Source organism: Papio anubis, chromosome 1, assembly GCF_008728515.1.
Source record: "Papio anubis isolate 15944 chromosome 1, Panubis1.0, whole genome shotgun sequence".
In the NCBI taxonomy this organism is placed as follows: Eukaryota; Metazoa; Chordata; class Mammalia; order Primates; family Cercopithecidae; genus Papio; species Papio anubis.
The window spans coordinates 89938262-89965415 of record NC_044976.1 but is presented as its reverse complement, the minus strand read 5'-3'; the positions used below and the strand labels follow the sequence as shown (position 1 = coordinate 89965415).

Sequence of the window (27154 nt, the reverse complement as noted above, 5' to 3'; positions counted from 1 at the left end):
CTTAAAGCCCAAGGGCTCTTCTGTCAGCTTATAGTGAATGCTGCCAGGCCTGGGGCTCATCCTTCAAGGCAGTAGGCGCCCCTCTCGCCCAGGGCAGGTCCAGAAATGCTGTCTAAGAGCCTAGGCCTGGACTTGGAGACCCCAGGAGCCTCCTTGTTGCTCTACCCAACCATGACCAAGCTGATACCTGAGTTTTGATTCTTGTGACAGTGCTTTTGTGTGTGCATATTGTTGTTAAAATGTGGTGTTCCCATAGCAGGGACCAATGGTCTAGGCTTCTGTTCTGCCATCTTGCTTCTCCTCCCTTCAGGAAATGTTTGTTAAACAAAAAAAGAAGTTGTTTCAGCTGATGAGGGGAGCTTCATTTTTCCATCTTTTCTTACAGAAGCAGGAAGATTGATGGCTTGGTATTATATTACATTTGAGACGGTGAAGAAATTTTATACAATCAGTGGAAAAGAAACCTTATCAGATCTGGTAAATTAATTTTCACTAGAAAATAAATATATAATGATAGAGTATAAAATAATATTTGAGAAACAACTAATTTGTGTATCTCATATAATTTGGGAATGAATGAGCAGAAAAGAAAGCATTTCTAAGAATGCTTATGTTTCCTCTGGTATAATTCTGATCATGAGATATGGAATAATTCTTAGAATATATTATATTTTCTATTTTAACTCTTAGGCTAAGAAAATTTATATACAAAACTAAAGTAGGTATGGCAACTGCTTTACAACTTAGATGATAATGCTAATTACCTTGGTAGTGGCTACAGAATGTAATAATATGTAAGAAAGATTCCAAGATGATGTGGTGTGATATATTAGGAAAGTCTGCCATGAGCGAAGGACAATGAGTTGCATGCAGCATGTGTGCCACGTACTTGCAACCCTTCCCTAAATCTTTTGGGTCAGAATAGTGAGAACAATGGAAATAGAATAGTATTGGTGATGACCCAGATAAAAGAACTGACTGTAGAGAAAATGAGAATAATAACAGGTTATGCTAAAATGTCCACAATGGGGTAACTTTGCAGCTGCAGCAGTGAACAGAACCATAGGCATGTCATTGGTACATACTAATTGCATTGGTCCTTTCTCCCTTTACTTAGGACATGGATGTGAAACAATATTTATAAAAGAAAATATTTACTCTCAAATTTAAGCCATTTATTTTTATTAAAATATCTAATTTGATTACTGTGGTAAGATTATTATAGTAAAAATTACACAGTAGATTTCCAGTTATGATTGAGGAGTCACATAAACAACAATTGATGAAAGATAGAAGGTTTGTATTTTTGTGTAAACATTATTCTTAACTAAGGAGAAATCAAAGAGTCGAAAACACCCACTATTAACATTAACTCATCTGATCTGGAGTTTAGCAAGTGTGTAAGAAAATTAAAACAAGTGTTAGTTCCATTTTAGATATGTGGGAAACCAAAGCACATAGACTGCTTTGTTTGTCATCCGGCAGAAGTAGGCTCTAGAATCCAAATTTCCTAGTATCTAAAACATTCTTTCTATGACTAAGTTATCCTCAGTTGAGATAATGATTTGCAAACTATACAACAGAATAGTAGTAGTAGTAGTGTTACTGGCGGGGGTCCTTGCTCCCAGAGCTCCCAAGATGGTAGTGGGCTGCTTCCGAAATGGTGGCAGGCAACTTCCAGGATGGTGGCAAGCCTCATGTTCTCTGACCTGGGGTTCTTGGCCTCACAGATTCCAAGGAACGGAATCTTGGGCCATGCAATGAGTGTTATAGGTCTATTAGAAGCCGTGTTCCCAGAAGAGAACCGTTCAACCCAGTGACTAGTGTTCAGCTCGATTAGGACGAACCCAGGCACTTAGCCATGCAGGAACAACGGCAAGCCTTTAGCCCAATTGGGAGTGGCAGTGGGCGCCTTGCTGGATCAGGAGCACAGTCGACACCCTGCTGGATCTGGAGGGATGGAAGTCAGCTGTGGGTCTGCCACAGCAGCTAACAGCAGTGGTGGATGGCGAGCAAAGCTCAGCTAGAGCTCCAGAAGTAACAAAACACGGACCAGAAGAGTGCAGTTGCAAGATTTAATAGAGTAAAATAGAGTGAAGACAGGGCTCCCATATAAGGGGAGGGGACCCAAAGTGGGTTGCCATAGCTAGCTGGAATGCTTGGATTTCTTTCCTGATCCTTGTCCCTCCACTGTGCTCTCAGGCAATAGATGATTGGCTATTTCTTTACCTTCTGTTTTGCCTAATGAGCATTTTAGTGAGCTCTCTTGATTGGTCGGGTGTGGGCTGAGTTGCAAGCCCCATGTTTAAAGGTGGATGCGGTCACCTTTCCAGCTAGGCTTAGGGGTTCTTAGTCAGCCTAGGAAATTTCAGCTAGTTCTGTCTCTCAGTAGTAACAAAATCAATGTTTATTGAGGACTTATTTATTACTATGTGATAGGCACTGGGCTAGATATTTTAAATTCTATCTTGTTAATCTTTAAAGTCTTATTGGTATAGTCCTGGTGTCTAATGCAGTGTCTGGTATATAATAGGAGTTTGTAAGCATTTGTTAGTGAATGAATGAATCCTTAAAGAAGCAAAATGTATAAAGCAGGTTTTTAACTCTGTTATGTTGATTGATAAAACTGTGATGGTTTAAGGCAGTATGAAAAATAAATAAATGTGGAGAAAGGATGAGAGGATATAAACAAAAAATAGACTTCATTAAATGGACAACTGCTGAAATGTTATAGGTTACACTGATAGCCGGCTGCAAGGAATTTCTAGATATACAGTTAAGGATAAATGAAAAGAAAACACTGAATACTTTGAACAAAGATCCCCATCGGATAACTATCAGGTACAGAAATTGCATATGTTTTAAATAATTTTAAGAGGTTTTATTTAATTAAAATAAATAATAATACATGTTTTGCCATGTGGTTTTATTTACAGATTTCCAATGGAAGGAAGAATTAAAACAAGAGAAATGAAAGTAAATTGGTAAAGATGATTCATACTTATGAAAGTTTTCTTTTTTTGGTTTTAAAACATATTTTAAATTTGTTTTTCTTAATACAGAAAAAATTACATAAAAATGAGTTAGAATGTGGATGTGAAATTAATTTCTTAGAACTCTCAGACTTTAAAATTGATGATTTGTGAATGCTTTTTCTTAACAAACATTTGTTCAGAGTGTATTCTGTTGAGGCAAGGTGGACGGTTGAAAGCAAACATGCTTCTTATGCTTCTCATTGTCAGGAGCTTTCAAGTTAGCTTGAATGAGAGTAATACATTTGTATTATTTGTAAATTGTGGACAGTATGAAAACCTGTGTAATAAATGTCTACTGAATGGTAGTGGCATTCTAGGAGAGACAAAGAGTAAAAGCAAAATCATTAGTAAAGGAGTGTATATGTGACAGTGGATGACTATTCTGCCAAAAATGGGGAGTTTGTACAGAGATTAGTAATTGAAAGAGTAAATTAAGGTTACACTGTAACTTGTGACTTTTAGCAGTTTGCAATCACAAATGCAATGATACTGTTCTCTGTTATGCTAAGTGCTTGGCTTTCTGAGGATGTAGGTCTTAGTGTTATGTAATTTAAGGTGAAATGATCTTTTTTAATGTGGCTCAATAAAACCAATTAGCCAAAGAATTTATTTTTCCTCTATAGCTAAAGGAGGCCATTCTTTCTTTGGGATTCTTCCTGACATCTCATTAAATTTTATCTTCCAAATACCTTTAAGTCTATAAAATAGTCTTCTCATTGTTGTTTACAATTCATCAGGCAGATTTGTAGCATGTACCACTGAAGTTAATGTTTATTTTCTTAGCTGTACTTCTATATTCAAATATTTATTTCTATAAATTCATATATCCTTAGAGATCATAGTAAATAAACTTAAGAGATCATAGAGCCCAATCCTCTCATTTTACAAATGACATAAATGATGCCCATATAAGTTATGACTTCACCAAGGTTATGTTGCTATCTAGAACTCTTGATTTTCTCATTTTTCCCCCCAGTATACTGTGTTGCATAAATTATTGAGTCAAATTAAATCAAGTATTTTTCCACACTCATTTTCATGGGAACACTTTATTTGAACTTTCAGTGCTTCCATTAACTTTGCCTTGGCCGGGCGCAGTGGCTCAAGCCTGTAATCCCAGCACTTTGGGAGGCCGAGACGGGCGGATCACGAGGTCAGGAGATCGAGACCAGCCTGGCTAACACAATGAAACCCCGTCTCTACCAAAAAAATACAAAAAACTAGCCAGGCGAGGTGGCGGGCGCCTGTAGTCCCAGCTACTCGGGAGGCTGAGGCAGGAGAATGGCGTAGACCCGGGAGGCGGAGCTTGCAGTGAGCTGAGATCTGGCCACTGCACTCCAGCCTGGGCGACAGAGCGAGACTCCGTCTCAAAAAAAAAAAAAAACAACTTTGCCTTAAATTGGGTAGTATATTCTTTTGATTGAAGCTGTCAGATTTTAAAGTTTATTATACTTTATAATTTTTTTATACATGTCATAATTTAGATTCCCATTATCATTTCACGCCTTTGTGCATCTTGTTTAAGCGTAGCCAAGAAGAGAGAATGTGTGTATGTGTGGGATGGGGGATTCTTAATCCAAAATTTATAGTCTTTTGGTAGGTGTTGATGGCTAATAGTTACCTTTTTCATGGCTTTATCATATCCCTGTTACTTTGCTGAACTTCAAATCTGTTCTTCTCCAAGTAGATGTTAATCCTCTTAGTTTAGGATTTTATCTTTCAAATTTCTGGTTTCCGCCCTTTTTATTTTATTTATTTATTTATTTATTTATTTGGAGACAGAGTGTTGCACTGTGGCCCAGGCTCGAGTGCAAGGGCATGATCTCGGCTCACTGCAACCTCTGCCTCCCAGGCTCAAGTGATTCTCCTGCCTCAGCTTCCAGAGTAGGTTTCACCATGTTGGCCAGTCTGGTCCCGAACTCCTGACCTCAAAAGTGATCCGCCTGCCTCAGCCTCCCAAAGTGCTAGGATTACAGGCGTGAGTCAGCGTGCTTGACTCTGCCCTTTTAATTTAAGGCTATTTTTAAATTCTTCCTAGCTTTAATTCCTAGGTCTTCCCTCTTCAGCACTAGCTCTGTTTTCTTTAACTGGTATTTTTCAGTGAACTGACAGGGTATGATACGGAGCCACCATACAAAGCCCTGGACTTCCCAACTCTGGATTCCCCTTTTACACACAAGAGTAAACTGTGTGTAGACTGATATGGTCTGATCATGAATGTAATTCTAACCAAAGGAATACTTCATCTCATTTAATTCTTTTACTAACCCTGGGTTAGTCATAACTACCATGTAACTCTGCCCCTATTAGTTGAGGTGGTAGAGGTGCCATCTCACCTGAGGCTGTGGCACTTCTCTTTCTACTGAGGACAAGCTCAGGGGTAAGATCACAGGACATCACTGCTTGCCTTATCTGGTGCAGAGAAACACAGAGCCCTGCCATGGTTCTGTGAAAAGTGTCCTATTTATTATTAGATATATTGCTTTTTAATATAAATAAATATTACTTCAAAAGTCTTATTTTTACTCCAGCAATTTTGTACTCCACATTTGTGTATCCTTAGGTAACTTAACAAGGAGTTTTATTTACCCAGCATTTAAAAGCACCCCATTTACATTTTTCTGTCAGTTCCTTCTTTGATAGTATACTGTCTATCTTTGTAACTATTTCTTATTAGTTGATATAAAATAATTTTCAGAAGCATATACCATAGCCAAAAAGAGTGAATAGTTTAAATTTCTGTTGTATACATCCATTCCAGGAAGTGAGTTGATTACTTCTTTCAATTTTCATGTATCTTCTACTAAACTAAATCATGAAATATAACTATTCTACCCTTTTTCTTTGTATAGCTGACTGTATTGGTCTTATCAAGAGACCTCCTTCTACTGGAGGAGTTTAGGAAGAAATTTGTTATTTAAAAGAGATCCCCTTAAGAGAGTAATAATACGTACAGTAACTTTAGTTAGAACCATCAGTGATTTGCATATCAGTGCCTGATTAGGTAAGTTTTTGGGCAAAACAGGTAGTAAAGAACCCGGGATATAGTAGGCACACAGGCACTAGTGTCTTTTTTCTCCTTATGTAACTAACACCTCAAATTTAGTAGCCAAGCAGCTTCTGGTTTTGAATAACCAGCTAATATGCTACTGACCTTCATACACTGAACAGAATTATCGGCACCTAATACTATGCCTGGCACTTAATAAGCATTTAATAAAAATTTGTTGATTAAAAAGTTGTATTTGTTGATTAAACAAGTTGTATTATTTTTCTCTAATTCCTTGAAAAGAAATAGTAGAGCCAAAAGATAGAACTGTATTGGAGGAGAATATGAAAACAATTTGAGATAGTTGAGATTAAAGTAACAGTCTCAGTGAAAGTCTCCTGTGATTTTTATCAATCTAGAGATTATAATGAAAGTTGGAGAAGAAATGAAATCTTTGAGAGAGAGAGAGAAAGAGAGAGAGAGAGAGAGATTGAGTGAATAAAGAAGAGCAATAAATAAATAAAGACAACTTTGAGGATTTGGGAAAAAGGGAAGGAACTTTTATTATTGACCTGCAATAATAACTATGCAAGATAGTCATGTAATATTGCAGAAATTAAGGCAGAGAAAAGTTTTAAGAAGGAATACTTCAGTGAGTGATGTCAAATACTGTAAGATAGATAACCTTTAAAAGGGAGTAACAATTTTTTTCTTTCCCCCAGTCTTATTCAGGCTCAACTAGGATGCATTCCCATACAAGATTTTGCTCTGACGCAAGATACCGCAAAGATTTTCAGACATGGCTCCCGAATTACAAGATGTATGTTACAGGATTAGTGGATTTTAAATATTTTTTCCAATAAACTAGTATATTAGATTTAACATTGGAAACTTTTTTTTTAGGGTTGTCAGATTTTGTAGCTGCTCAAGAAAAGAAGTTCACCGTACTATTGAATAGTTTGATTTTAGCTAAATGTTTTAGGTGTAAACTTTGGGAAAACTCTCTGCATGTATCCAAACAACTGGAAAAAATTGGTAGGTACTGAATATAGGCAGGCAGTTTGGCCATGTCTGCAATTTATTCACTGTTAGTAAAATTATTCTGTGATGATTACAGACCTTCAAGAAAGATATGTGTTTGTAGGCTTAAATAAGTGCTGTACTTTACTTCCAAAAATCTGATTTTCATTTGCTCCTGCTTAAAAGATTCCATTTGAAATCAACTGAATGATATATGAGTACATGAGAAACCTAATAAAAATTAATGCTGTCATTTGAAATTTTTTTCTCATACCAGGAGGGAAATTTGGTTATAATAATTAGGTAACTATGTGATGCCCTCTCTTCCACTTTTATGACTAATATTTTGTTTTGATCTCAATTACAAGGTACAGAGTTAGCAGTCCCAGCTGTTCCTAATTCATTACAGAAAATTATGTCACTTTTTTATGTCTTAATTTTTTTTTTTTTTTTGGTTTTCAATAACAGTAGGGTATTAATACTGATTTTTCATAGAGATTCTGTAGACAAAAGATTGTGCCTGATTATTTTGTCTATAGGAACCTTGTGTAGTGTGTGCTCTGAGACTATAGGGAGTACCATTTACAAAGGATTTTCCTGTTTGGTGCCTGTGAGCTTGTGACCCTATTCCTTCTTAGATAGCTAGAATTCTAAAAAGAGAGTTACTATCTTATGACTGACAGCCTTGTTAGTTTTACAATTTTGTATGCATCTTGGGGGTATCAACAAATTAAATAATGGATTTTTAGGGATGTTTTGATATTTATGTGAACAAAAATTACCAACTGTTTATGAAGAAGTCCTACCTTTTGTATCTGTGAAATTTGAAATCAGTGGGGTAGCAGAGGGCTGACTAGGAAGTCATGGGAGCTGGGTTGAAGGGGAGATTGGCTGGTGCAAGTAAGGGGAGAGATTCCTGATAGAAAGGCTAACCTTCTTACAGAAGTCCTGGTAACCAAATACCACATCCATCCCACAAAGGCAAGAGTTCTCAATTGGAAAGGTGGTTCCATACAACATTTAGAAAATTTTGAAATTTGGCTAAGTGATTACTAGTAAATTTCATTATACTTGAAAAAGCCAATCTTTCTGGCTTTCTAGAGTATTGTCAATATGAGCATCCATTGCATTCTGTCCCTTCCAGATTGGTGAAACTAACCTGTTTTCACACATACTCATTACAGCTGAACAGAAAAAAGCAAATATTACCCAGAAAAAAAAACCGTATAATAGAAAAGTGAGAGAATCCAAACAAAAAGTTAAATCCAAGTTGTTACTGAGCATCTTGAAAAAAATAATGCATAGAAATTGATTTTAATGGTGGCTATAAACTAAAAAGTTAAAAGTCAATAAATATTTTGAGGGGAAATGGAAATGAACATTGAGGAATTATGAATACTAGAAGCTGTGTCTTAAGAAGAACTAAGAGAAATTCCCAAGAACAAGTAAATATATGAGTAAGGAAATAGTGTCATGCCTTCACTAGTAATATATGTAATATATATGCCTTAGACAAGGTAGTAATATTTTGTAATTTTATACTGCTCAGTGTCTTCTATTTGGGGATTTGGATAAATTCATTCATAAGCATATAAGAATTTTAAATTCTGCCTTCTGACAGTATAAGGAAATAGGAAAATTTCAAAGAAGAAAATGAACTTGATGTTTTTTGTTGTTTGTTTGTTTTTGAGATGGAGATTCGCTCTGTTGCCCAGGCTGGAGTACAATGGCATGATCTCGGCTCACTGCAACCTCCGCCTCCCATATTCAAGTGATTCTCCGCCTCAGCCTCCCGAGTAGCTGGGATTACAGGCATGTGCCACTTCGCCTGGCTAATTTTGTATTTTTAGTAGAAACGGGGTTTCTCCATGTTGGTCAGGTTGGTCTCGAACTCCCGACCTCAGGTGATACACCTGCCTCGGCCTCCTAAAGTCCTGGGATTACAGGCATGAGCCACTAGGCCCAATCGAATTTGATGTATTTAAGGAATAAAATGAAAGCAAGAGTGACTGGAGAGTAGTCAGCAAGAGGAGAGTTAAAAGAAATTAGATTTGAGACATAGACTCTAGTCAAGTCATATCAGTAAGGAAATTTGACCCCAGTAAGGAAATTGCCACTTCATTCTAAATGCAGTGGAAAAGCATTGGAAGTTTTAGGCAGTAGAGTAAAATAGTCTGGTTTAGGTACAGAAACATAGAACTGTATTTCTGAGACAGAAATGAGAGCCATAGTTTCATGAAGCAGTATTCCCTTGCTTCATTCAAGCATGATCTTTGAATCATGTTGCCTTTCTTTCAAGCATGAGTACAAAAGTACGTATCTGTTGGTGATTGGCCTATGGATGATATATAGTGAAACTAAACGTCCATCATGTGGACCAGTTTCTCTTTCTTTTATAAAGCAAATGCATATTTTATTTGTCTGAATAAATATGAATAATTGAATAATGTCACAAACCAAATAATCCAACTAAAAACTTTTTACAAAAACTATCAGTTAGTTATTTGACTGGATCTTTAAATTTTTTTTTTACTAATTTAGTTGTTATATATTTAAATATATGTTTTATTTAAAGTGGATTATTTTTAAGTTGTTATTTGATTAATTTTCCACAGGTATAACATTGTCAAATGCAATCGTAAATGCTGGTTTGACTTCCTTTAAAAAAATAGAAGAGACAGATGCAAGGGAACTTGAATTGGTATTTATATTCACTTATTCCTAATTCCGGAATTCTATCTAAATTCTGAGGCCTACCTTTATTTCTATTAAAAGTTATTTTCCTTCTCATAGTCATAAGTATTTTAACTTACCAAGGTTTTGGGTGATAAGCATTATTAAAGCTATGTATTCTAAAAAATATTTTACTGAAAGAATTTCACGTGTTGTGGTAAGGATATAATGATGTAAATATTTTTAGATTTTAAATAGACATCCCCCCTTTGGAACCCAGATAAAAGAAACTGTGATGTATCTACCAAAATATGAACTTAAAGTGGAACAGGTAAATATTTTCTGTTTCTTAGATATTTTATTGTCTTTTCAGAAATAAAGCTACCCATAAATAGGCTTCAGCTGAGTACAAGAAGTAAGATTATTTTTAACACTTTTTACACTTGTCCTTTTTTAAAGATTACAAGATACAGTGATACGACGGCAGAAATATTAGTGACTGTTATATTAAGAAATTTTGAACAGCTACAAACTAAAAGAACAGCGTCGGATTCTCACTATGTTACCTTAATCGTAGGTGATGCAGATAATCAGGTAGTTTATCTGCACAGGATTATGTAAGTATGAAATTCCTGACATTTGATTTTATTTCTAAGCATATACTGTAAAAGAAAAATTCTACTGGAAAAAAACAAAAAAAACAAAAAAAACAAGATCATTGTGGCATCAACTAAATTACATTTTCCTGACCCAATAATGGGGTAGTTTGTCTATTTTTCTATTAAAGAAGATACTAACATTGGGTCTGTTTTAAATTGTTATATTGAATACTCAAATGAACAAAGTATGAAACCTATCACCATGGTCTGAAACAAGTGAGTAGATTACCTCTAGGAGGTCTTTCTTATTTCATTGCTTTTTTCCAGGCATTCATGGCCCTAGTATTGTTTGGATGCAGTCTTTCTTCTACTGTCCTCAAAATACACCTTCTACTTCTAAATTAAGATCTAACAAATTACTATAGCTCCATTGTAGGATCCAAACAAACAAAGCAAATGTATAGAGGAGGTACCCTCCCTTATATCTAGTTCTGTTGCATGCCATTCTATAATTTTTACTGCAGCATTTTTCCAGATACTATTATTTTCCCCCACGATATCATAAGCAATCTCTAAGTATCAGTTGCAGCTATAACTAATACTTTTTTACACTTAGTAGGTTCCAAATACTGAATTATTTAATATTTGTATGAGACAGGTGCTATCCATATTTTGTAGAGGAGAAAATTGAGACAAAAAGAGTTTAATGAGTTTATGATTAATCAAACCTTAATCACGGTCATATAGCTAGTTAATAGCAACATCTAGATTTGAACCCAAGCAATTTGACTCCAGAGCCTAGACTGCCAACCGTATTACTGTACTTGTAAGTTCAGGAATGGCAGTGATTCTGAAATGGGAGTCTCCTAATTGCGCCAGTATACTAGAAGATACCTTCCCAAAAAGTCGCATGCAAGGTTTCTGAAGGGACTGCAGTGACCAGGATATCCCTTTCACTGGTAACTGCTCTCCTGCAGCTAACCATGACCCACTTACAGAGAATATGCTATTGTACAAATCTTTGTTCTCTGTGACTAATAAATCTATGACTATATGAGACTAAAATAAGTTCAGTCATAAAATTGGTTGCTGGTTTGTTTGTAATGTTTTTAGATACAAACCATTTTATATCAATTTAAAAATACTATTGAAATTGTTCTCATAATACATGTAACCTATGTATAGCCAGTTTAAAATGGTAGCAATTTAAGGACAAGCCCATGTGCTATTAATACAAAGTATATATTCTTATTGGGACTAACATGAGTAAATGCAAGTTAGAAACAGCTGTAATTAAGAAAATTAGAGATCAGAGGGGGTGACTCCCACCTGAAATCTCAGCACTTCGAGAGGCTGATGCAGGAGGATCACTTAAACTTAAAGCCCAGAGTTTCAGACCAGCCTGGGCAACAAAGTGAGACCCTATTTGTACAAAAATAAATAAATAAATAATCTGGGCTTAGTGCCAATGTGCCTGTGGTCCCAGCTCCTCAGGAGAGCGAGGCAGGAGGACTGCCTGAGCCTAGGAGTTTGTGGCTGCAGTGAGGTATGATTGCACCACTGCACTCCAGCCCAGGCAACAGAGTGAGACTCTGTCTCAAAAAAAAAGAAAATTAGTTAATTTTTTAAAAATCATGGTCGAGAGACTGCCTTTGAACTCTGTTTTTCACCCTCCTTAAAAGTTGGGGAAAGCAGTTTTCAGTAATTGATTTCAGTTACTACTAGAGAGTATCTTTCTTAAGAACAATCAGCCCTTGACGATTAATATGTATTTCATTCAGTGTTTGGATCACTATTTAAACTATACTGTTTTTTAGGGATTCTGTTTTGCTAAAAGCTGGAAATTGGGCTAAAAAGATTGCTGTGAAGAGAGCTCTTATATCTGAAGATCTTAGCATAAATCTATTAAGTTCTGAATTTGGTAAGTTAATTGAAGTAATGAAGACGTGAATATAAATAACATAATTGCATTTAAAAATTACATACTTTATGCTGGTACAGAAAAACAGTATAAATGGTATAATGCAAAAATAAGATATTTAGATAATGTGAATAAACTTTAAAGGAAGTTTCATGTATTTAGGTATGTAAAAGATATCATGGACCAGGATGCCATAATTAAAAGTTTATCTTTTCATTTATAGATATTTTATTTTCCTAGATAGTTAAATTGCAGTTATTGTTGGAAGATTTTTATTTTTATAATGATCAATATATAATTTTTTAGTTGTCGTATTTTTTAACCTTTCAACATATTTTAACTTTGTGGACTTCTTAGCTCTAGAAGTTATAAAAATATAAGAGAGATAAAAAGAAATGTGTTCTCATATGTGGATTTTTATGACTTAAATAAGCATTTGTATACTTTTTTTTCATTTTCCAGTTGGGCTTGATGTTCAGCAGAAATTTACAGTCTTTTACTTAGAACCCAAGAGGTTTGAAAATCAAATGACTATGCAAAGAAAATCTGAAACACAGATTTCCCATTCTAAACTTTCAGATAGATCTACAGTAGCAGGACCTAATAAAGGTAAATAGCTCTATTAATTCTTATTTTATATTAAAGCAAAGGTATGGCTAGAGAGGAATATCAGTGTTATGGTACTGCAACACTCCGATTGAGGATACTCTGGAATAAGATATTTAAGCTTCATAGTTATTGCATTAATAGTATATAGTAGAGATTCTTATAGTTAGTATTTGTCAAATTGGGGTGATAATTGGGGAACAAGTTTTTTGATTCACCTTTTGGTATATGTATTAGTCCGTTTTCATGCTGCTGTTAAAGACATACTTGAGACTGGGAAGAAAAAGAGATTTAATTGGACTTACAGTTTCACATGGCTGGGGAGGCCTCAGAATCATGGTGGGAGTTAAAAGGCACTTCTTACATGGCGGCAGCAAGAGAAAAATGAGGAAGAAGCGAAAGCAAAAACCCTTGATAAACCCATCAGATGTCATGAGACTTATTCACTATCAGAATAGCAAGGGGAAAACTGGCCTCCATGATTCAGTTACCGCCCTCTCAGTGCTTTCCACAACGTGTGGGAATTCTGGGAGATACAATTCAAGTTGAGATTTTGGTGAGGACACAGCCAAACCATGTCAGTATACGTTTTTCCTTTTCCATACTTATGCCATCGTTACAGCCATTGTCAGGGGAGAGCAAGTGATGTACAAGAATCAACAGATCTGTTAAGACAAATCAGAGTGAAAATGAATTATTGTTTTTTATTATGGGAATTTTTCAAACATATACAAAAGTAGATAGAAGTATATGATGAACTTTCATTTACTCATTATCCACTTTAAACAGTAATTAACTCATGGCTACTACTTTCATCTATACCTCTCTTTAGTTTTTTTCCATCCATATTTTGAAGCAAATTTTAGATATCGCATGATTTCCTCCATACATGTTTCATTATATATCTATCTAAATGGTAAAGATTTTTTTAAACTACAATACTTTTATACATAAAAACTAATATCCAATATTAAGTCAGGGTTCAAATTGTCTCATAAATATTGTAGATATATTATCATCTTCATACCATCTAGATATACCAGATTAATTCCTGAGTTCTTTTGGCTGTTTCCAGTAGTTTTGATAGTTTCTTTGCTATGCAGAGTAACATGCTGTTCTAGGCTCATCTTGTATATATCTAGCTTCAGTCCCATACATAATAAACCCTTTGTTCAAGAAGCCTTTTTTTTAATGTTAGTAGGTTTCAGAGATCACAATCTGTGTCCTAGAGGAGCTCATTGCCTTTGACTGATCATGATCTCTTAGATTTTTTCATGCATAGAGTTAAGTATTATGTGATTACTTTTTTGTCTTAAAAGACATCATGAATTCATACTTATCAAATCAAATTCCGAGATAACAGAATTTATCCTTAAACTTAATTATCCATATACACCTTCTATCATGCTGAGAAACTTGGTTCTCAATGGCTCAAAAATAATAGAATATCACTGATTTTCTATCCTTTATATACATTACACACACAATAAACAGTCTGAAAATAGCAGCATCAGACTATCACTCTTAATATGATCATTAAAATTTGAGAATTATTTTACAGGTATTTTTGTTGTTAGACTGTATCTTACTATCTTAGACTATATCTCAATAGTAAAATCATGTGTTTAAAAATCACTTGGAATAGATCCTCTGAATGCGGCCATGTCACTCTGGATACATATACTTTCATTTGTTTCATTTAATTTTATATTTTTAGGAATAGCTTTTAAAAATTAATTTTGTTTTATAATAATGTAAAACATTTACATGGCTCTGTAATTAAATCTGGCTTCGTGGCAATATAAACGCACCGGCAGTCTGCCTTGCGTGACAAACAGTCTGCTTGCGCGTAAAGCTATGAGCAGGTCTTTGCATTTCAGATTGGTCTATTTTCACCCTTTTTGACCCGTAAAGAGCAATTGTAAACCACTGGGAATTTGAGGCAAATTGCATTGGTCCAGTAAAACTCTCTGAATAGTACTGGCAATTATGATAAATAGTAACTGCAGTGAGTAGTGGCAGGAAGAGCACATTTAGAACCATTCTGTGAGCTCATGAGCATTCATCTTCTTCCTTTTGAAGAACACAAGAGAGCTTCCATTTCTGGGTAGGATATGGTTTTGTGGTAGGCCAGTGCTTCCCCAGCTACAACTATGAAAACCTTCATACCTTATAAAATTATATTTTTAGGGCATCAGAGATTTGTGGAAGCAATAAGGACTAAAGGAACTAAAATTCTTATATAAAGGCTAGGTAGACCATGCCCTATAAAGGGGTTTACATGATCAGCCACTCACTATGTTTGCCTGACAGAGAAAAAGGGAAACCTCTTCTGGTGAAATATAATCTGGAAACCACCCACACAATGTCTGTCATATGATAAAAAAATTATGAGGCCTGCAAAGAGACAAGACCATATGACTGATAATCAACTGTGTAAAGAAACAAGCCAGACATGGTGACACACACTAGTAGGGCTAGATATTCCGGAGGCTAAGGCAGAAGGACTTCTTCAGCCCAGGACTTTGAGGCTGTAGTGCACTGTGATCACGCGTGTGAAGTTGCCACTGCACTCCAGCCTGAGTCACATAGCAAGACCACATCTCTTTTAAAAAAGTATAAAATAATTATGATTAATATTTTCAAGAAAATATAGAAAAAATAGGTAAATGCATGAAAAGAGGGAAAGTTTTACCAGATAATTAAAATCTATACAGAGATTTAAATGGACTTTCTAGAACTGAAAATACAGTGTCTGAAGTGAAGAGCCAGTTGGGTAGGTTTAACATTAGGTTCAATATAAGCAAATGTAGGATTTGTGGGCTTTGAGACATATCAGTAGAAAATGTCCAAATTGAAGCCCAGAGATAAGAGAATGGAAAGAACACAAAGGAATATAATACGCAAAAAAAAAAAAAAAAAAAAAAAAAAAAAAAAAAAAAAAAAAAAAAAAGGTCTAGCATATGCATAATTAAAGTCCCAGAAGCAGAGTAGAGAGAGAATGGGACAAAATTAACCTTCAAAGAGACAATGGCAGAGTCCATTTCAAAATAATAAAAGACATCAACCAACAGATTTAGAATTTTGGTAAACCCCAAACAGAGGCAAATACAGGGAAAACCACACCTGGACACATTGTAGCAAAACTGCTGAAAATGTTAAAATTAGACACATCATTTATGCATTCCCTTCAAAAGAGCAACAGCAAAACTGACAGCTAACTTCTCAACAATAATGATGGAAAACAGAAGACAATGGAATGCCATATTCAAAATTTTACCAACCTATGTTTCTGCCCAGTGGAAAATATCCTTCACGATGAAAGTGAAAAAAGACATAGAGAAAGAAAATAACTAAATAACTTTATCACTGTTAGTATATTTATCAGCCTGAATTAAAATAAATACTAAAGCCAGGCTTAGTGGCTCATGCCTATAATCCCAGCACTTTGGGAGGCCAAGATGGGCAGATCTCTTGAGCCTAGTAGTTCAAGACCAGCCTAGGTAATGTGGTGAAACCCTGTCTCTACAAAAAAATTAAATTAGTATGGTGATGTGCACCAGTGGTCCCAGCTACTTGGGAGGATCATGTGACCCAGGGAAGTTGAGGCTGCAGTGAGCTGAGATCACACTACTGCACTCCAGCCTAGGTAACAGAGTGAGACCCTGTCTCAAAATAAAAAATAAAATAAAATAAATGCTAAAGAGATTTCCTTAGAGGAAAATGATCTCAGATGAAAACATGGATGTACTGGAGGGAATGAAGAAGAGTAGAAAGGATAAATATATGGCTAAATATAAATTGACTATGTAAAACAATAATTGAAATGGCTTTCAGAGTTTAAAATATATGTGGAAATAAAATGCAATACAAAAAATTACAAGCTTGCATCTCAAGAATATGCCATATCAAACAATAATGTAACAAGAAAAACAGAAATCAACGATACATAGGATATAAATATACAACAGAGAAAAATCAACAAAGCTGAGATTTGGTTCTTAGAAAAGATAAATCAAATTAAGAACTCTCTATGAGTGAAGACTGATCAAGAGAAAAAGAAAAAACACAAGTAACAATGTCAAGAATGAAGAAGAAGATATTACATTGTACATCAAAACATTACTGAAGATATTCAAAAGCACAAAAACAAGATATTAACAATTTCGTAATGATAAATTTGACATAGTTTGGGTTAAAATGAGAAAATTTATTGAGAAGCAGAGCTTACCAAAACTGACAGAAGAAAATAAAAACTGAGTAGTCTGATACTAGTGAGACTTTGTCTCAACAAAAAGAAAAAAAACCAAAAAAGAATTAAAGAAATTGTCATTATTTCTAAGCAACATGATTATAGAGAAAATCTAAAAGACTCTATGGACATGCCGTTGGAATTAATATGTTTAGAAATATCACTGAATGCAGTCAATATAAAAAACAATTGTACAATAGCACCAAAAAGAATAAAATACTTAGGAATAGATTGAACAAAAAAGCATAAGAATTGAACATTGAAAACTACAAAACACCATTGAAATAAATTAAAGAAGTTCTAAATAAATTGAAAAAAATTTTTTTTTTTTTTTTTTTTTTTTGAGACGGAGTCTCGCGCTGTGTCACCCAGGCTGGAGTGCAGTGGCACGATCTCGGCTCACTGCAAGCTCCGCCTCCCAGGTTCACGCCATTCTCCTGCCTCAGCCTCCGAGTAGCTGGGACTACAGGCGCCCGCCACCATGCCCGGCTAGTTTTTTGTATTTTTAGTAGAGACGGGGTTTCACCATGTTAACCAGGATGGTCTCGATCTCTTGACCTCGTGATCCACCCGCCTCGGCCTCCCAAAGTGCTGGGATTACAAAATTGAAAAATATTTTATGTTAGTGGATTGACAGTCAATATTGTTAAGATGGCAGCACTTCTCTTATTAATACACAAATTCAACAAAGTCCATATCAAAATCCTAGCTGTATTTTTTGCAGAAATTCACAGGCTGATCCTAAAATTCGTGTGGAAATACAAGGGACCCAGAATAGCCAAGCTAACCTTGAAAAAAAAAAAAACGAAGGTAGAGGACTCACAATTCTTGGTTTCAAAACTTGTTACAAAGCTGCAGTAATTAAGACAAGGTGCTGCTGTCATAATAATAGACATAAAGATCAATGGAATACAACTGAGAGTATAGAAATAAACCTATACCTCTCTGCCAATTGATTTTTGACAAGGATGCCAAAACAATTTGATGGTAAAAGAATTTGAAAATAATTTTTCAAGAAATAGGGCTGGGGAACTGCATAGACACATGCAAAAGGATGTATTTGGACTCCTGCCTCATACCATATACAAAAATTAACTCAAAATGAATCAAAGACCTAAAAGTAAGAGTTAAAACTATAAAACTCACTAGGTACGGTGGCTCATGCCTGTAATCCCAGCACTTTGGGAGGCTGAGGTGGGTGTATCACCTGAGGTCAAGAGTTCAAGACCAGCCTGGCCAAGATGGTGAAACCCTGTCTCTACTAAAAATACAAAAAACAAAAAAAAAAGTTAGCTGGCCATGGTGGTGGTCCCCTGTAATCCCAGCTACTCAGGAGGCTGAGGCAGGAGAATCACTTGAACCCAGGAGACGGAGGTTGCAGTGAGCCAAGCTCACTCCATTGCACTCCAGCCTGGGCAATAAGAGTGAAACTCTGTCTCAAAAACAAACAAACAAACAAAAAACCCTATAAAACTCTTAAAATATAGGTGTATATCTTCATTCATCCATTACCATGTACAAGGCAACAGTTTCTTAGGTATGACATGTAAAGCTCTAGCAACCAAAGAAAAAATAGATGAATTGGACTTAATCAAGATTAAAAACTTTTGTGCTTCAGAGGACACTATTAGGAAGGTGAAAAGACAACCCACAGAATGGGAGAAAATACTGCAAATCATATATATCTGATAACAAACTAGTATTGAGTATATATAAAGAAATCTTACATTTCAACAGTAAAAAGACAAATAGCCCAATTAAAATTAGTCAAGGGGCTGGGCACAGTGACTCATGTCTGTAATCCCAACACTTTGGCAGACTGAGTTGGGTGGATCACTTGAGGTCAGGAGTTCAAGACCACCCTGGCCAATATGGTGAAACTCCATCTCTACTAAAAAATACAAAAATTATCCAGACATAGTGGTGCACACCTGTAATCCCACCTACTCAGGAGGCTGAGGTGGAAGAATTGCTTGAACCCAGGAGGTAGAGATTGCAGTGAGCTGAGATCGTGCCACTGCACTCCAACCTGGGTGACAGAGTGAGACTTAGTCTCAAAAATAAAATAAAAATAAAACTAGTCAAGAGATCTGAAGAGACATTTTCCAAAGAAGTGATACAAATGGTTAACACACATATGAAAAGATCCTCTACATTGTTAGTCAACGCAGAAATGCAAATCTAAACTACAGTAAGATACCACTTCCCACTCAGTAGGATGGCTTTAGTCAAAATGATGGACGATAGCATGTGTTGATAAGGATAGGGAGAAACTGGAACCTCAAACACTGCTAGTGGAAATGTAAAATTGTGGACTGCTTTGAAAAACAGTAGTTCCTCAAGAAATTTAACACGGAATTAACATATGATCCAGCAATTGTACTCCTAGGTGTATATCCAAAAGAATTGAAAACATAATCATATGAAAACTTAGACATGAATGTATATAGCTGCATTATTTATAATAGCCAACTGGAAACAACCCAAATATCTATCAGCTGATGAATAGATAAGCAAAATGTGGTATATCCATACAATAGAATATTATTCAGCCAAAAAGAAAAACTAGTGATACATGCTACAGCACCGATGAGCCTTGAAAACATGCTAGATAGAAACTAGTCACGAAAGACCAGATATTGTATGGTTCAATTTATATGAAACGTCTACAACAGGTAAATCTATAGAGACAGAAAGTAGATTGGTGGTTGTCAGGGGTTGAGGGCAGAAATAAATGAGAAATGACTACTAATAGTTATATGGTGGGTTTTTTGTGTGTGGTGATGACAGTGTTCTGGAATTGTATGATGACTGTTGCACAGCCTTGGGAATATACTAAAAAGTCACTGAATTGTACAGTTTAAAAATGTGAATGGTATGGTATGAATTATAATTTAATTAAGAAATTTAAAAGTCCATTGTATTCCTATATACCAGCAAAAAGGAGAAATTATAATTTTAAAACAGCATTTACAATAGCATAAAATATCAACCTAGTAATAGAATAACAAAAGATGCTCAAGACCACTACATGAAAACTAAAAATCATTTTTTAAAGGAAATTAGGGAAAACATACATTAATTAAATAAGATACCATTTCAAGGACTGAAAAGTTTAATATTTTAAAGATATCAGTTCTCGCCAAATTAATCTTTATCTTCAATGCCATCCCAATTTCAGCAGGGTTTTGTTGTTGTTGTCATTTTTTTCTGAAATGACCAGCTAATTGTAAAATTCATATGAAAATTCAAAAGGACAGGGTAGTCAGGGCAAACTTGAAGAAAAAGATATTTGGGCAACCTACTTTACTAGATATCAAGACCTGTTATTAAACAATAGATAAAAGAATGTGATGTAGGCATAAGGATAGACACATTAACCAGTGGAATGGACTAGAGTCCAGAAACACACCTACAAATAATACAGTCATTGATTTATGACAAAGGTGAAGTGCCACGCAGTTGGAAAAAGGACAGTCTTTCAATAAATGCTGCTAGACCAACTGGACGTCCATATTGAAAAAATTGTACGTCAGGCTGGGCACGGTGGCTCATGCCTGTAATCCCAGCACTTTGGGAGGCTGAGATGGGCAGATCACGAGGTCAGGAGATTTAAGACCATCCTGGCTAACACGGTGAAACCCCATCTCTACTAAAAATACAAAAAATTAGCCGGGCATGGTGGCAGGCACCTGTAGTCCCAGCTACTCAGGAGGTAACTGGCATGAACCTGGGAGGTGGAGCTTGCAGTGAGCCGAGATTGCCACTGCAGTGCAGCCTGCGTGACAAAGCGAGACTCCATCTCAAAAAAAAAAAAAAAAAAGAAAGAAAACAATTGTATGTCAACCCTGACCTCACACTGTACACAAAATTTATTTCCAAATAGATGACTGATTTAAATGTGAAAGAAAAATAATAAAACTTTTAGAGGAAAAAAAATAGGTCTTCAAGACCTTGGGATAGGTTGGCTTTTTTTTTTTTTTTTTTTTTAAACAGGGCACTAAACGTTCTAACCATAAAAACACCTTGAATTTGACTATGTTAAAATTAAGAACTCTGTTCATCAAAAAGATACCATTAAGAGAGTGAAGGGTGCAACTCACTGAATGTGAGGAAAAAAATTGAATACATATACCTGGTTGTTATGAGCTGAATTGTGTGCACCCCCAAATTAATATGCTGAATTCATCAGAGTGCGACTCTATTTGGAGATAGGGTCTCTAAAAGATAATTGAATTAAAATAGGGTTCCTTAGGGTGAACCCCAATCCAACATGACTGGTGTTCTTATAAGAAGAGGAAATTAGGATGCAGGCACGCATGGAGGGAAGATCATGTGAAGACACAGTGAGCGATAAACATTCACAAGCCAAGGAGAGGAACCCTACCAACACCTTAATCTTAGACTTGTAGCCTGTAGAATTGTGAGACAATAAATTTCAGTTGTTTAAGCCACTCAATCTGCCACTTTGTTAAGGCAGCCTTAACAAATTAATACACTGAAAAGAACGATTTTACATAATATATAAAGAACTCTTATGTGTATAAGTAAATATTTTAAAAATGAGTACCCAATTGAACAGACACTTCAAAATAGAAGATATCCAAAACGTCAAGAACATATTAAAGGGTATTGAAGTTCATTAGACAATGTGAGAATGAAAATCTATGAGATATTGCTGTATCATTGTTCAACCATCAAAAGGACTTAAGTGAAAAAGAAAATACCAAGCATTGATGAGGATATATAACAACTGTTACTCTTAATCACTAATATGATTATAGATTGATACAACTACTTCAGAAAACTAGCAGTATTTATTAAAGCTTAGCATATGCATTCTATGATAGAGTAATTCCCCTGGCATATTATGTGATAGTGCAATTCTTCTTCTAGGTGTATACCAGATAGAAGTGTGCATATATGTTCACCAAAAGATGTATTTTGGAATGTTCATAGCAGTACTATCATATTAGCCCTAAAATGGAAACCAGCCAAAAGCTCATCAGCAGTTAGAGGGACAAATGAATTGTGGTATATTGACCCAATAGAATTCTACAGGGGTCAGAAAACTTTCTTAAAAGGCCAGATAGTAAATGTTTTTGGTTTGCAGACTATAGATCTTCATAACTATGCAAGTCTGTCTTTGTAGGTCTTTGCAACCCAAAAGCAGCCATAGATAATATGTAAATGAATAGACATAGGTGTATTCCAGTAAAACTTTATTTACAAAAATAGATGGCTGGCCCATGGACTATAGTTTCCAACTCCTGCTATAAAGCAAGGAGATTGAATTAGCTATGACTACACACAACAATATGAATGAATATCACTAACATAAAGTAAAGCAAAAGAAGCCAGACACAAAAAGTAATACTGTATGCTCGAGCTCATGTATATAAATTGCAAAAATAAGCACTACTAACTCTCATGGTTTGAATTGTGTTTCACAAAAACATATGTTGATGTTCTAATCCCTGGTACCTGTGAATGTGATCTTATTTGCAATAGTTTGCAAACGTAATCAAGTTAACTGGACCCTAATCCAGTAGGACTGCATCCTAATCCAATACGACTGGTGTCCTTATATGAAAAGGCAAAAAGACACAGACACAGAGAAAACTCCATATGAATACCGATACAGAGGAAAGACAGCCATGCAAAGACAGAGGCAGAGATTATAGTTCTGCTCCCACAAGCCAAGAAATGTCTAGAGCTATCAGAAATTGGAAGAGTCAAGGAAGGATCCTCCCCTAGAGGCTTCAGAGGGAGTATGGCTCTGCCAACAACTTTATTTCAGACTTTTAATGTTCAGAACTGTGAAAAGATAAATTTCTGTTGTTTTAAGCCATCCAGTGTGTGGTATTTTGTTATAGCAGCCCTAGAAAACTAATATACTAATCTGTGCTGTTAAAAGTCAAGATAAAGGTTACTCTTGACAGAGTTGACTAGAATAGGACAGAAAGATAGTTTCTAGGGGTGCTGATATTTCTCTGTTGTGGGTAGTACTGAACCCTATATATATTATTTCTTTATTAAGTCAAGAACTTTCACCTTTTCACTTAAAGGAAACACTTTACAGCTTCTCTTTGGCACATCCAAATTGCCAGCATCACTACTCTTGTGCTTTGGAGCCATTATTAAGTAAAGTAAGGGTTACTTGAACACAAGTACTGTGATACCGTGACTGTCGATTTGATTATTGAGACAGCTACCAAGGGACTAAGGGGTGGTTAGCATATACAACCTGGATATGCTGGACAAAGGGATGATTCACATCCAGGACAGAATGAAGTGGGACAGCATGAGATTCTATCATGCTACTCAGAATGGTGTGCAGTGTAAAACTTACGAAATATTTCATTCTGAAAATTTTCATGTAATATTTTCAGACCAGAGTTGACCTTGTATAACTGAAACTGTGGAAAGTAAAATCATGGTTGAAAGGGGCTACTGTATGTAGTCATCCAAATCTTAGGAACTTATGCACATCCCTATTGTACAATTCAATTTTTATATGTAAATGTATATATCCCTGGATAAAGATACACAATTATACCTTTAAACATAACATACATACACTATTTCTCAGTAACTGACACAATGAAGGGTCAGTAGATTACCCTACTAAGGTTGTGACACCAAATTTGGGCCTTTTCAAAACAATCCAAATTTCACTTGTTCTAATCCCTTGTCAGATGGTGTTATTAAATGATACAAACTGATCTTTAGTTCAAAGAATATAATTGCTAAATGGCTATTTCCAAATGTGCTTGCAAGTTGAACAAATGTTTCTATTTTGTTTATCATCAAATTATAGGACTATGTATAAAAACAAAAACATGCACCTTAGGGAATGTAAAGTAATGGAAAATTCTTTTCATGCTTTCTACAACTTATATTAGTCCGTTTCCATGCTGCTGATAAAGACATAACTGAGACTGGGTAATTTATAAAGAAAATGAGGTTTGTTGGGCTCACAGTTCCACGTAACTGGGGAGGCCTCACAATCATGGCAGAAGGTGAAAGGCACGTCTTACATGGTGGCAGACGAGAGAATGAGAACCAGGCGAAAGGGGAAACCCCTTATAAAATCATCAGATCTTGTGAGACTTATTCGCTACCACAAGAACAGTATGGGGGAAACTGCCCCCATGATTCAGTTATCTCCCCCAGTTCCCTCCCACAACATGTGGGAATTATGGAAGCTGCAAATCAAGATGAGATTAGGGTGGGGACACAGCCAAACCATATCAAACTTTTCGAAAACATTCTTTTAGCTGCAATTTCTCACATGTGGTTATAGTTTCACGAGGTAAAATTCTTGTACAATTTGAGGAAGAACATTTTTGTTATTTTTAGTATATGGCAATGTGAAATATGTTTTTAAGTTGTAAAAACAAAAATTAAAAATTGTTCAGGCCTGCTCTTAGTATATGAAAATTAGACATTCAAACTTCTTATCTTTTAAATGCATTCTAAATAAGAGCTATAGGCTTTGCTTAATTTAAAGAAAATCTATTTGACATTAATAAATTTATCTTCATTTGCAGTGTTACTCAGAATATGAAAATTTAATGTCTTGGGACTGGGCGCAGTGGCTCACACCTGTAATCCCAACACTTTGGGAGGCCGAGGCAGGCGGATCACCTGAGGTCAGGAGTTCGAGACTAGCCTGGCCAATGTGATGAAACCCCATCTCTACTAAAAATACACAAATTAGCTGGGCATGGTGGCAGACACCTGTAATACCAGCTATTCGGGAGGCTGAGGCAGGAGAATTGCTTGAGCCTGGGAGGTGGAGGTTGCAGTGAGCCAAGACTGCGCCACTGCACTCCAGCCTGGGCAACCAGTTCAAAACTCTATCTCAAAATAATAATAATAATAATAATAATGTAGTTGAATGAATACAAGGATAAAACCAATCCTCAGGCACATTGTGTGTACATTTAAATACTAGTCAAAAGGCAGTCTACTTTTCTTTATATTCTTTGGTGTGTATGTGCATTAAGTTGCAAAATCAAGGACTCCAGTTCAGTGTATTTCTTTTCTTCATAAATAAATAACAAAATGATAGTCAAATATTTGATAGAAAAATGAAAAGGAGACTCATCATTAAAAATAAAACCATGAATGCATAAATCTATGATTAGCATAAATGGAGAACTGCAAAAGTCAAAGTAATATTTAAAAAATACTCCAGTAGCTTCTGCACAGACCAGATTATTTGAATTTATAATTAGAAAGTTACACTAAGTGTGTCAGAGATTCTTGCTATTTTCTATTTATTGTCTCGACTTTTTTTTTTAAAGAAGTGACCCTTGCCCCACCACCTGTTAATGACCCTGTTAAAGTAATTTTAAGTATTTTCTTTCAATACATAAAACTATGAAATATTTGCATCTCAGATTATGACAGTGATGGAATATGAAATCTGCTATCTTTAGAGTATACTTAAGAGTAGAGCTTAGGCTGGGTGCAGTGACTCACACCTGTAGTCTCAACACTTTGGGAGGCCAAGGTGGTTGTACTGCTTGAGCTTACAGGTTCAAGACCAGCCTGGGCAACATGGTTGGTCTCCACAAACCCTGTCTCTACAAAAACTACAAAAATTAGCTGGGTGTGGTGGTGCACGCCTGTAGTTCCAGCTACTGAGGGGGCTGAGATGGGAGAATCGCTTGAGCCTGGGAGGCTGAAGTTTCAGTGAGCTGAGATGGTGCTACTGCACTCCTGCCTGGGTGATACAGCCAGACTTTTTCTCAAAAGAGAAGAGTACAGCTTAGATTAATTTTTTCTGAGAACCTTATCTTTCTAATTACCAATATCTGTAAGCTTATGTTTGCTAATAAGACAAATTCAGACAATTCTCAGGAGGTAGGGAGAGCGGCAGAGTAGAGGGGAGCACTTTTATTTTCAAAGTACCATGTGTAACAAAAATACAGCAAAAAGATTTCATCAGGTAGTATCCATTTGCTAGTATTATATAAACAAACAAACAAAACTTGCATACAGTCCTCATTCCTGAAAAGACTTGCCAACTTTGCCTTGAAATTTTTGGGAGCCGTCAGAATCTCTCCATTAGATTCCCAGATCCTAGCTGTTGCCACTGGGAGCAAATGTGCGTAGTTATTGTGCACCACCTTGTGGCAGCGTTGAAACATCCTTCTTTTTCAGAAGTTCTTTAGTATGTAAGAGACAAAGGCAACTCTTTATTGCTCAATTTAAAACAGGAACTTGCAAAGCTTTTCTTCCTAGTCTTCCTACCTCAAAACAATAGGTTCCTTCTCTAAATAACTTAAATGAATCATTTGGGAGAGCTGAAGCAACTGGTACAACTAGAGAGAGTTGTTGATAGATCAGGCTCTGGAATTAAACTACCTTGAATTAGAATCTCACATTTGCTACTTACTAACAGCATAGTCTTGAGCATCTTACTTAACTTCTGTAAGAATTAATTTTCTCATATGCGAAATGGAGATATGGTAGGAACCTTATAGGCAGACAACCAAGGGTGACTAGACATTTGAGGAAAATGTAGAATGTGTGAAAGTCCAAAATAAGTAAATAGAAAATGGATGAAAGAGCAACAGGATAATTCAGGAATGTAATAAAACCTAATATAAAACTTTAGTAACCTCAGAGAAATTAAAGATTAAATTGCAACCACAAAACTGAATAGGATGCCATTTTAAAATAAAAAGAACCACAGCAAGCACAGAGAAGCAAAAATTATGTTTGGAAAGAAAACTGGAGGGCTTGAAGATAAAGTCAATGCCTTCTCACTGAGAGCAGAAAGTCAAGGAGACAGAAAATATAAGAGAAAAAGGAGGCAGTTTAAGAGCCCAGAATCTAACTTATAAGTGTTCAAGAAAGAACAAATACATCAGAAGAAATAATTTGAGAAAACTTTTTAGAACTGAAGTGCGACAGAAATCTTCACATTAAAAAGGCTTACTTAATGCTAGTTAGGCTGAATGAAAGGTCTATATATAAAGCATAATTGCAATATTTCAGAACATTGTGGATAAAGATAAAATTGTAAATGCTTACAAGGAACAA

The 27154-nt window shown here is 35.6% G+C and overlaps 1 protein-coding gene across 15 annotated transcripts in view; it reads left to right on the top strand.

Annotated features, from left to right (window-relative positions):
- Window positions 1-27154, top strand: part of LOC100998091 (probable ATP-dependent DNA helicase HFM1) — a 137639-nt gene that overhangs the window by 89524 nt on the left and 20961 nt on the right. For all 15 annotated transcript variants that reach the window (XR_004176174.1, XR_004176176.1, XM_031650688.1 and 12 more), the window contains 10 exons: window positions 386-477; window positions 2735-2841; window positions 2937-2984; window positions 6747-6844; window positions 6928-7059; window positions 9660-9745; window positions 9965-10048; window positions 10177-10334; window positions 12134-12237; window positions 12700-12846. Coding sequence is in view for 13 of the 15 variants with exons in the window: in XM_031650688.1 (XP_031506548.1) it covers window positions 386-477; window positions 2735-2841; window positions 2937-2984; window positions 6747-6844; window positions 6928-7059; window positions 9660-9745; window positions 9965-10048; window positions 10177-10334; window positions 12134-12237; window positions 12700-12846 (1056 nt within the window). In the remaining 2 variants the exon portion in view is untranslated. The remainder of the gene's footprint in view (window positions 1-385; window positions 478-2734; window positions 2842-2936; window positions 2985-6746; window positions 6845-6927; window positions 7060-9659; window positions 9746-9964; window positions 10049-10176; window positions 10335-12133; window positions 12238-12699; window positions 12847-27154) is intronic.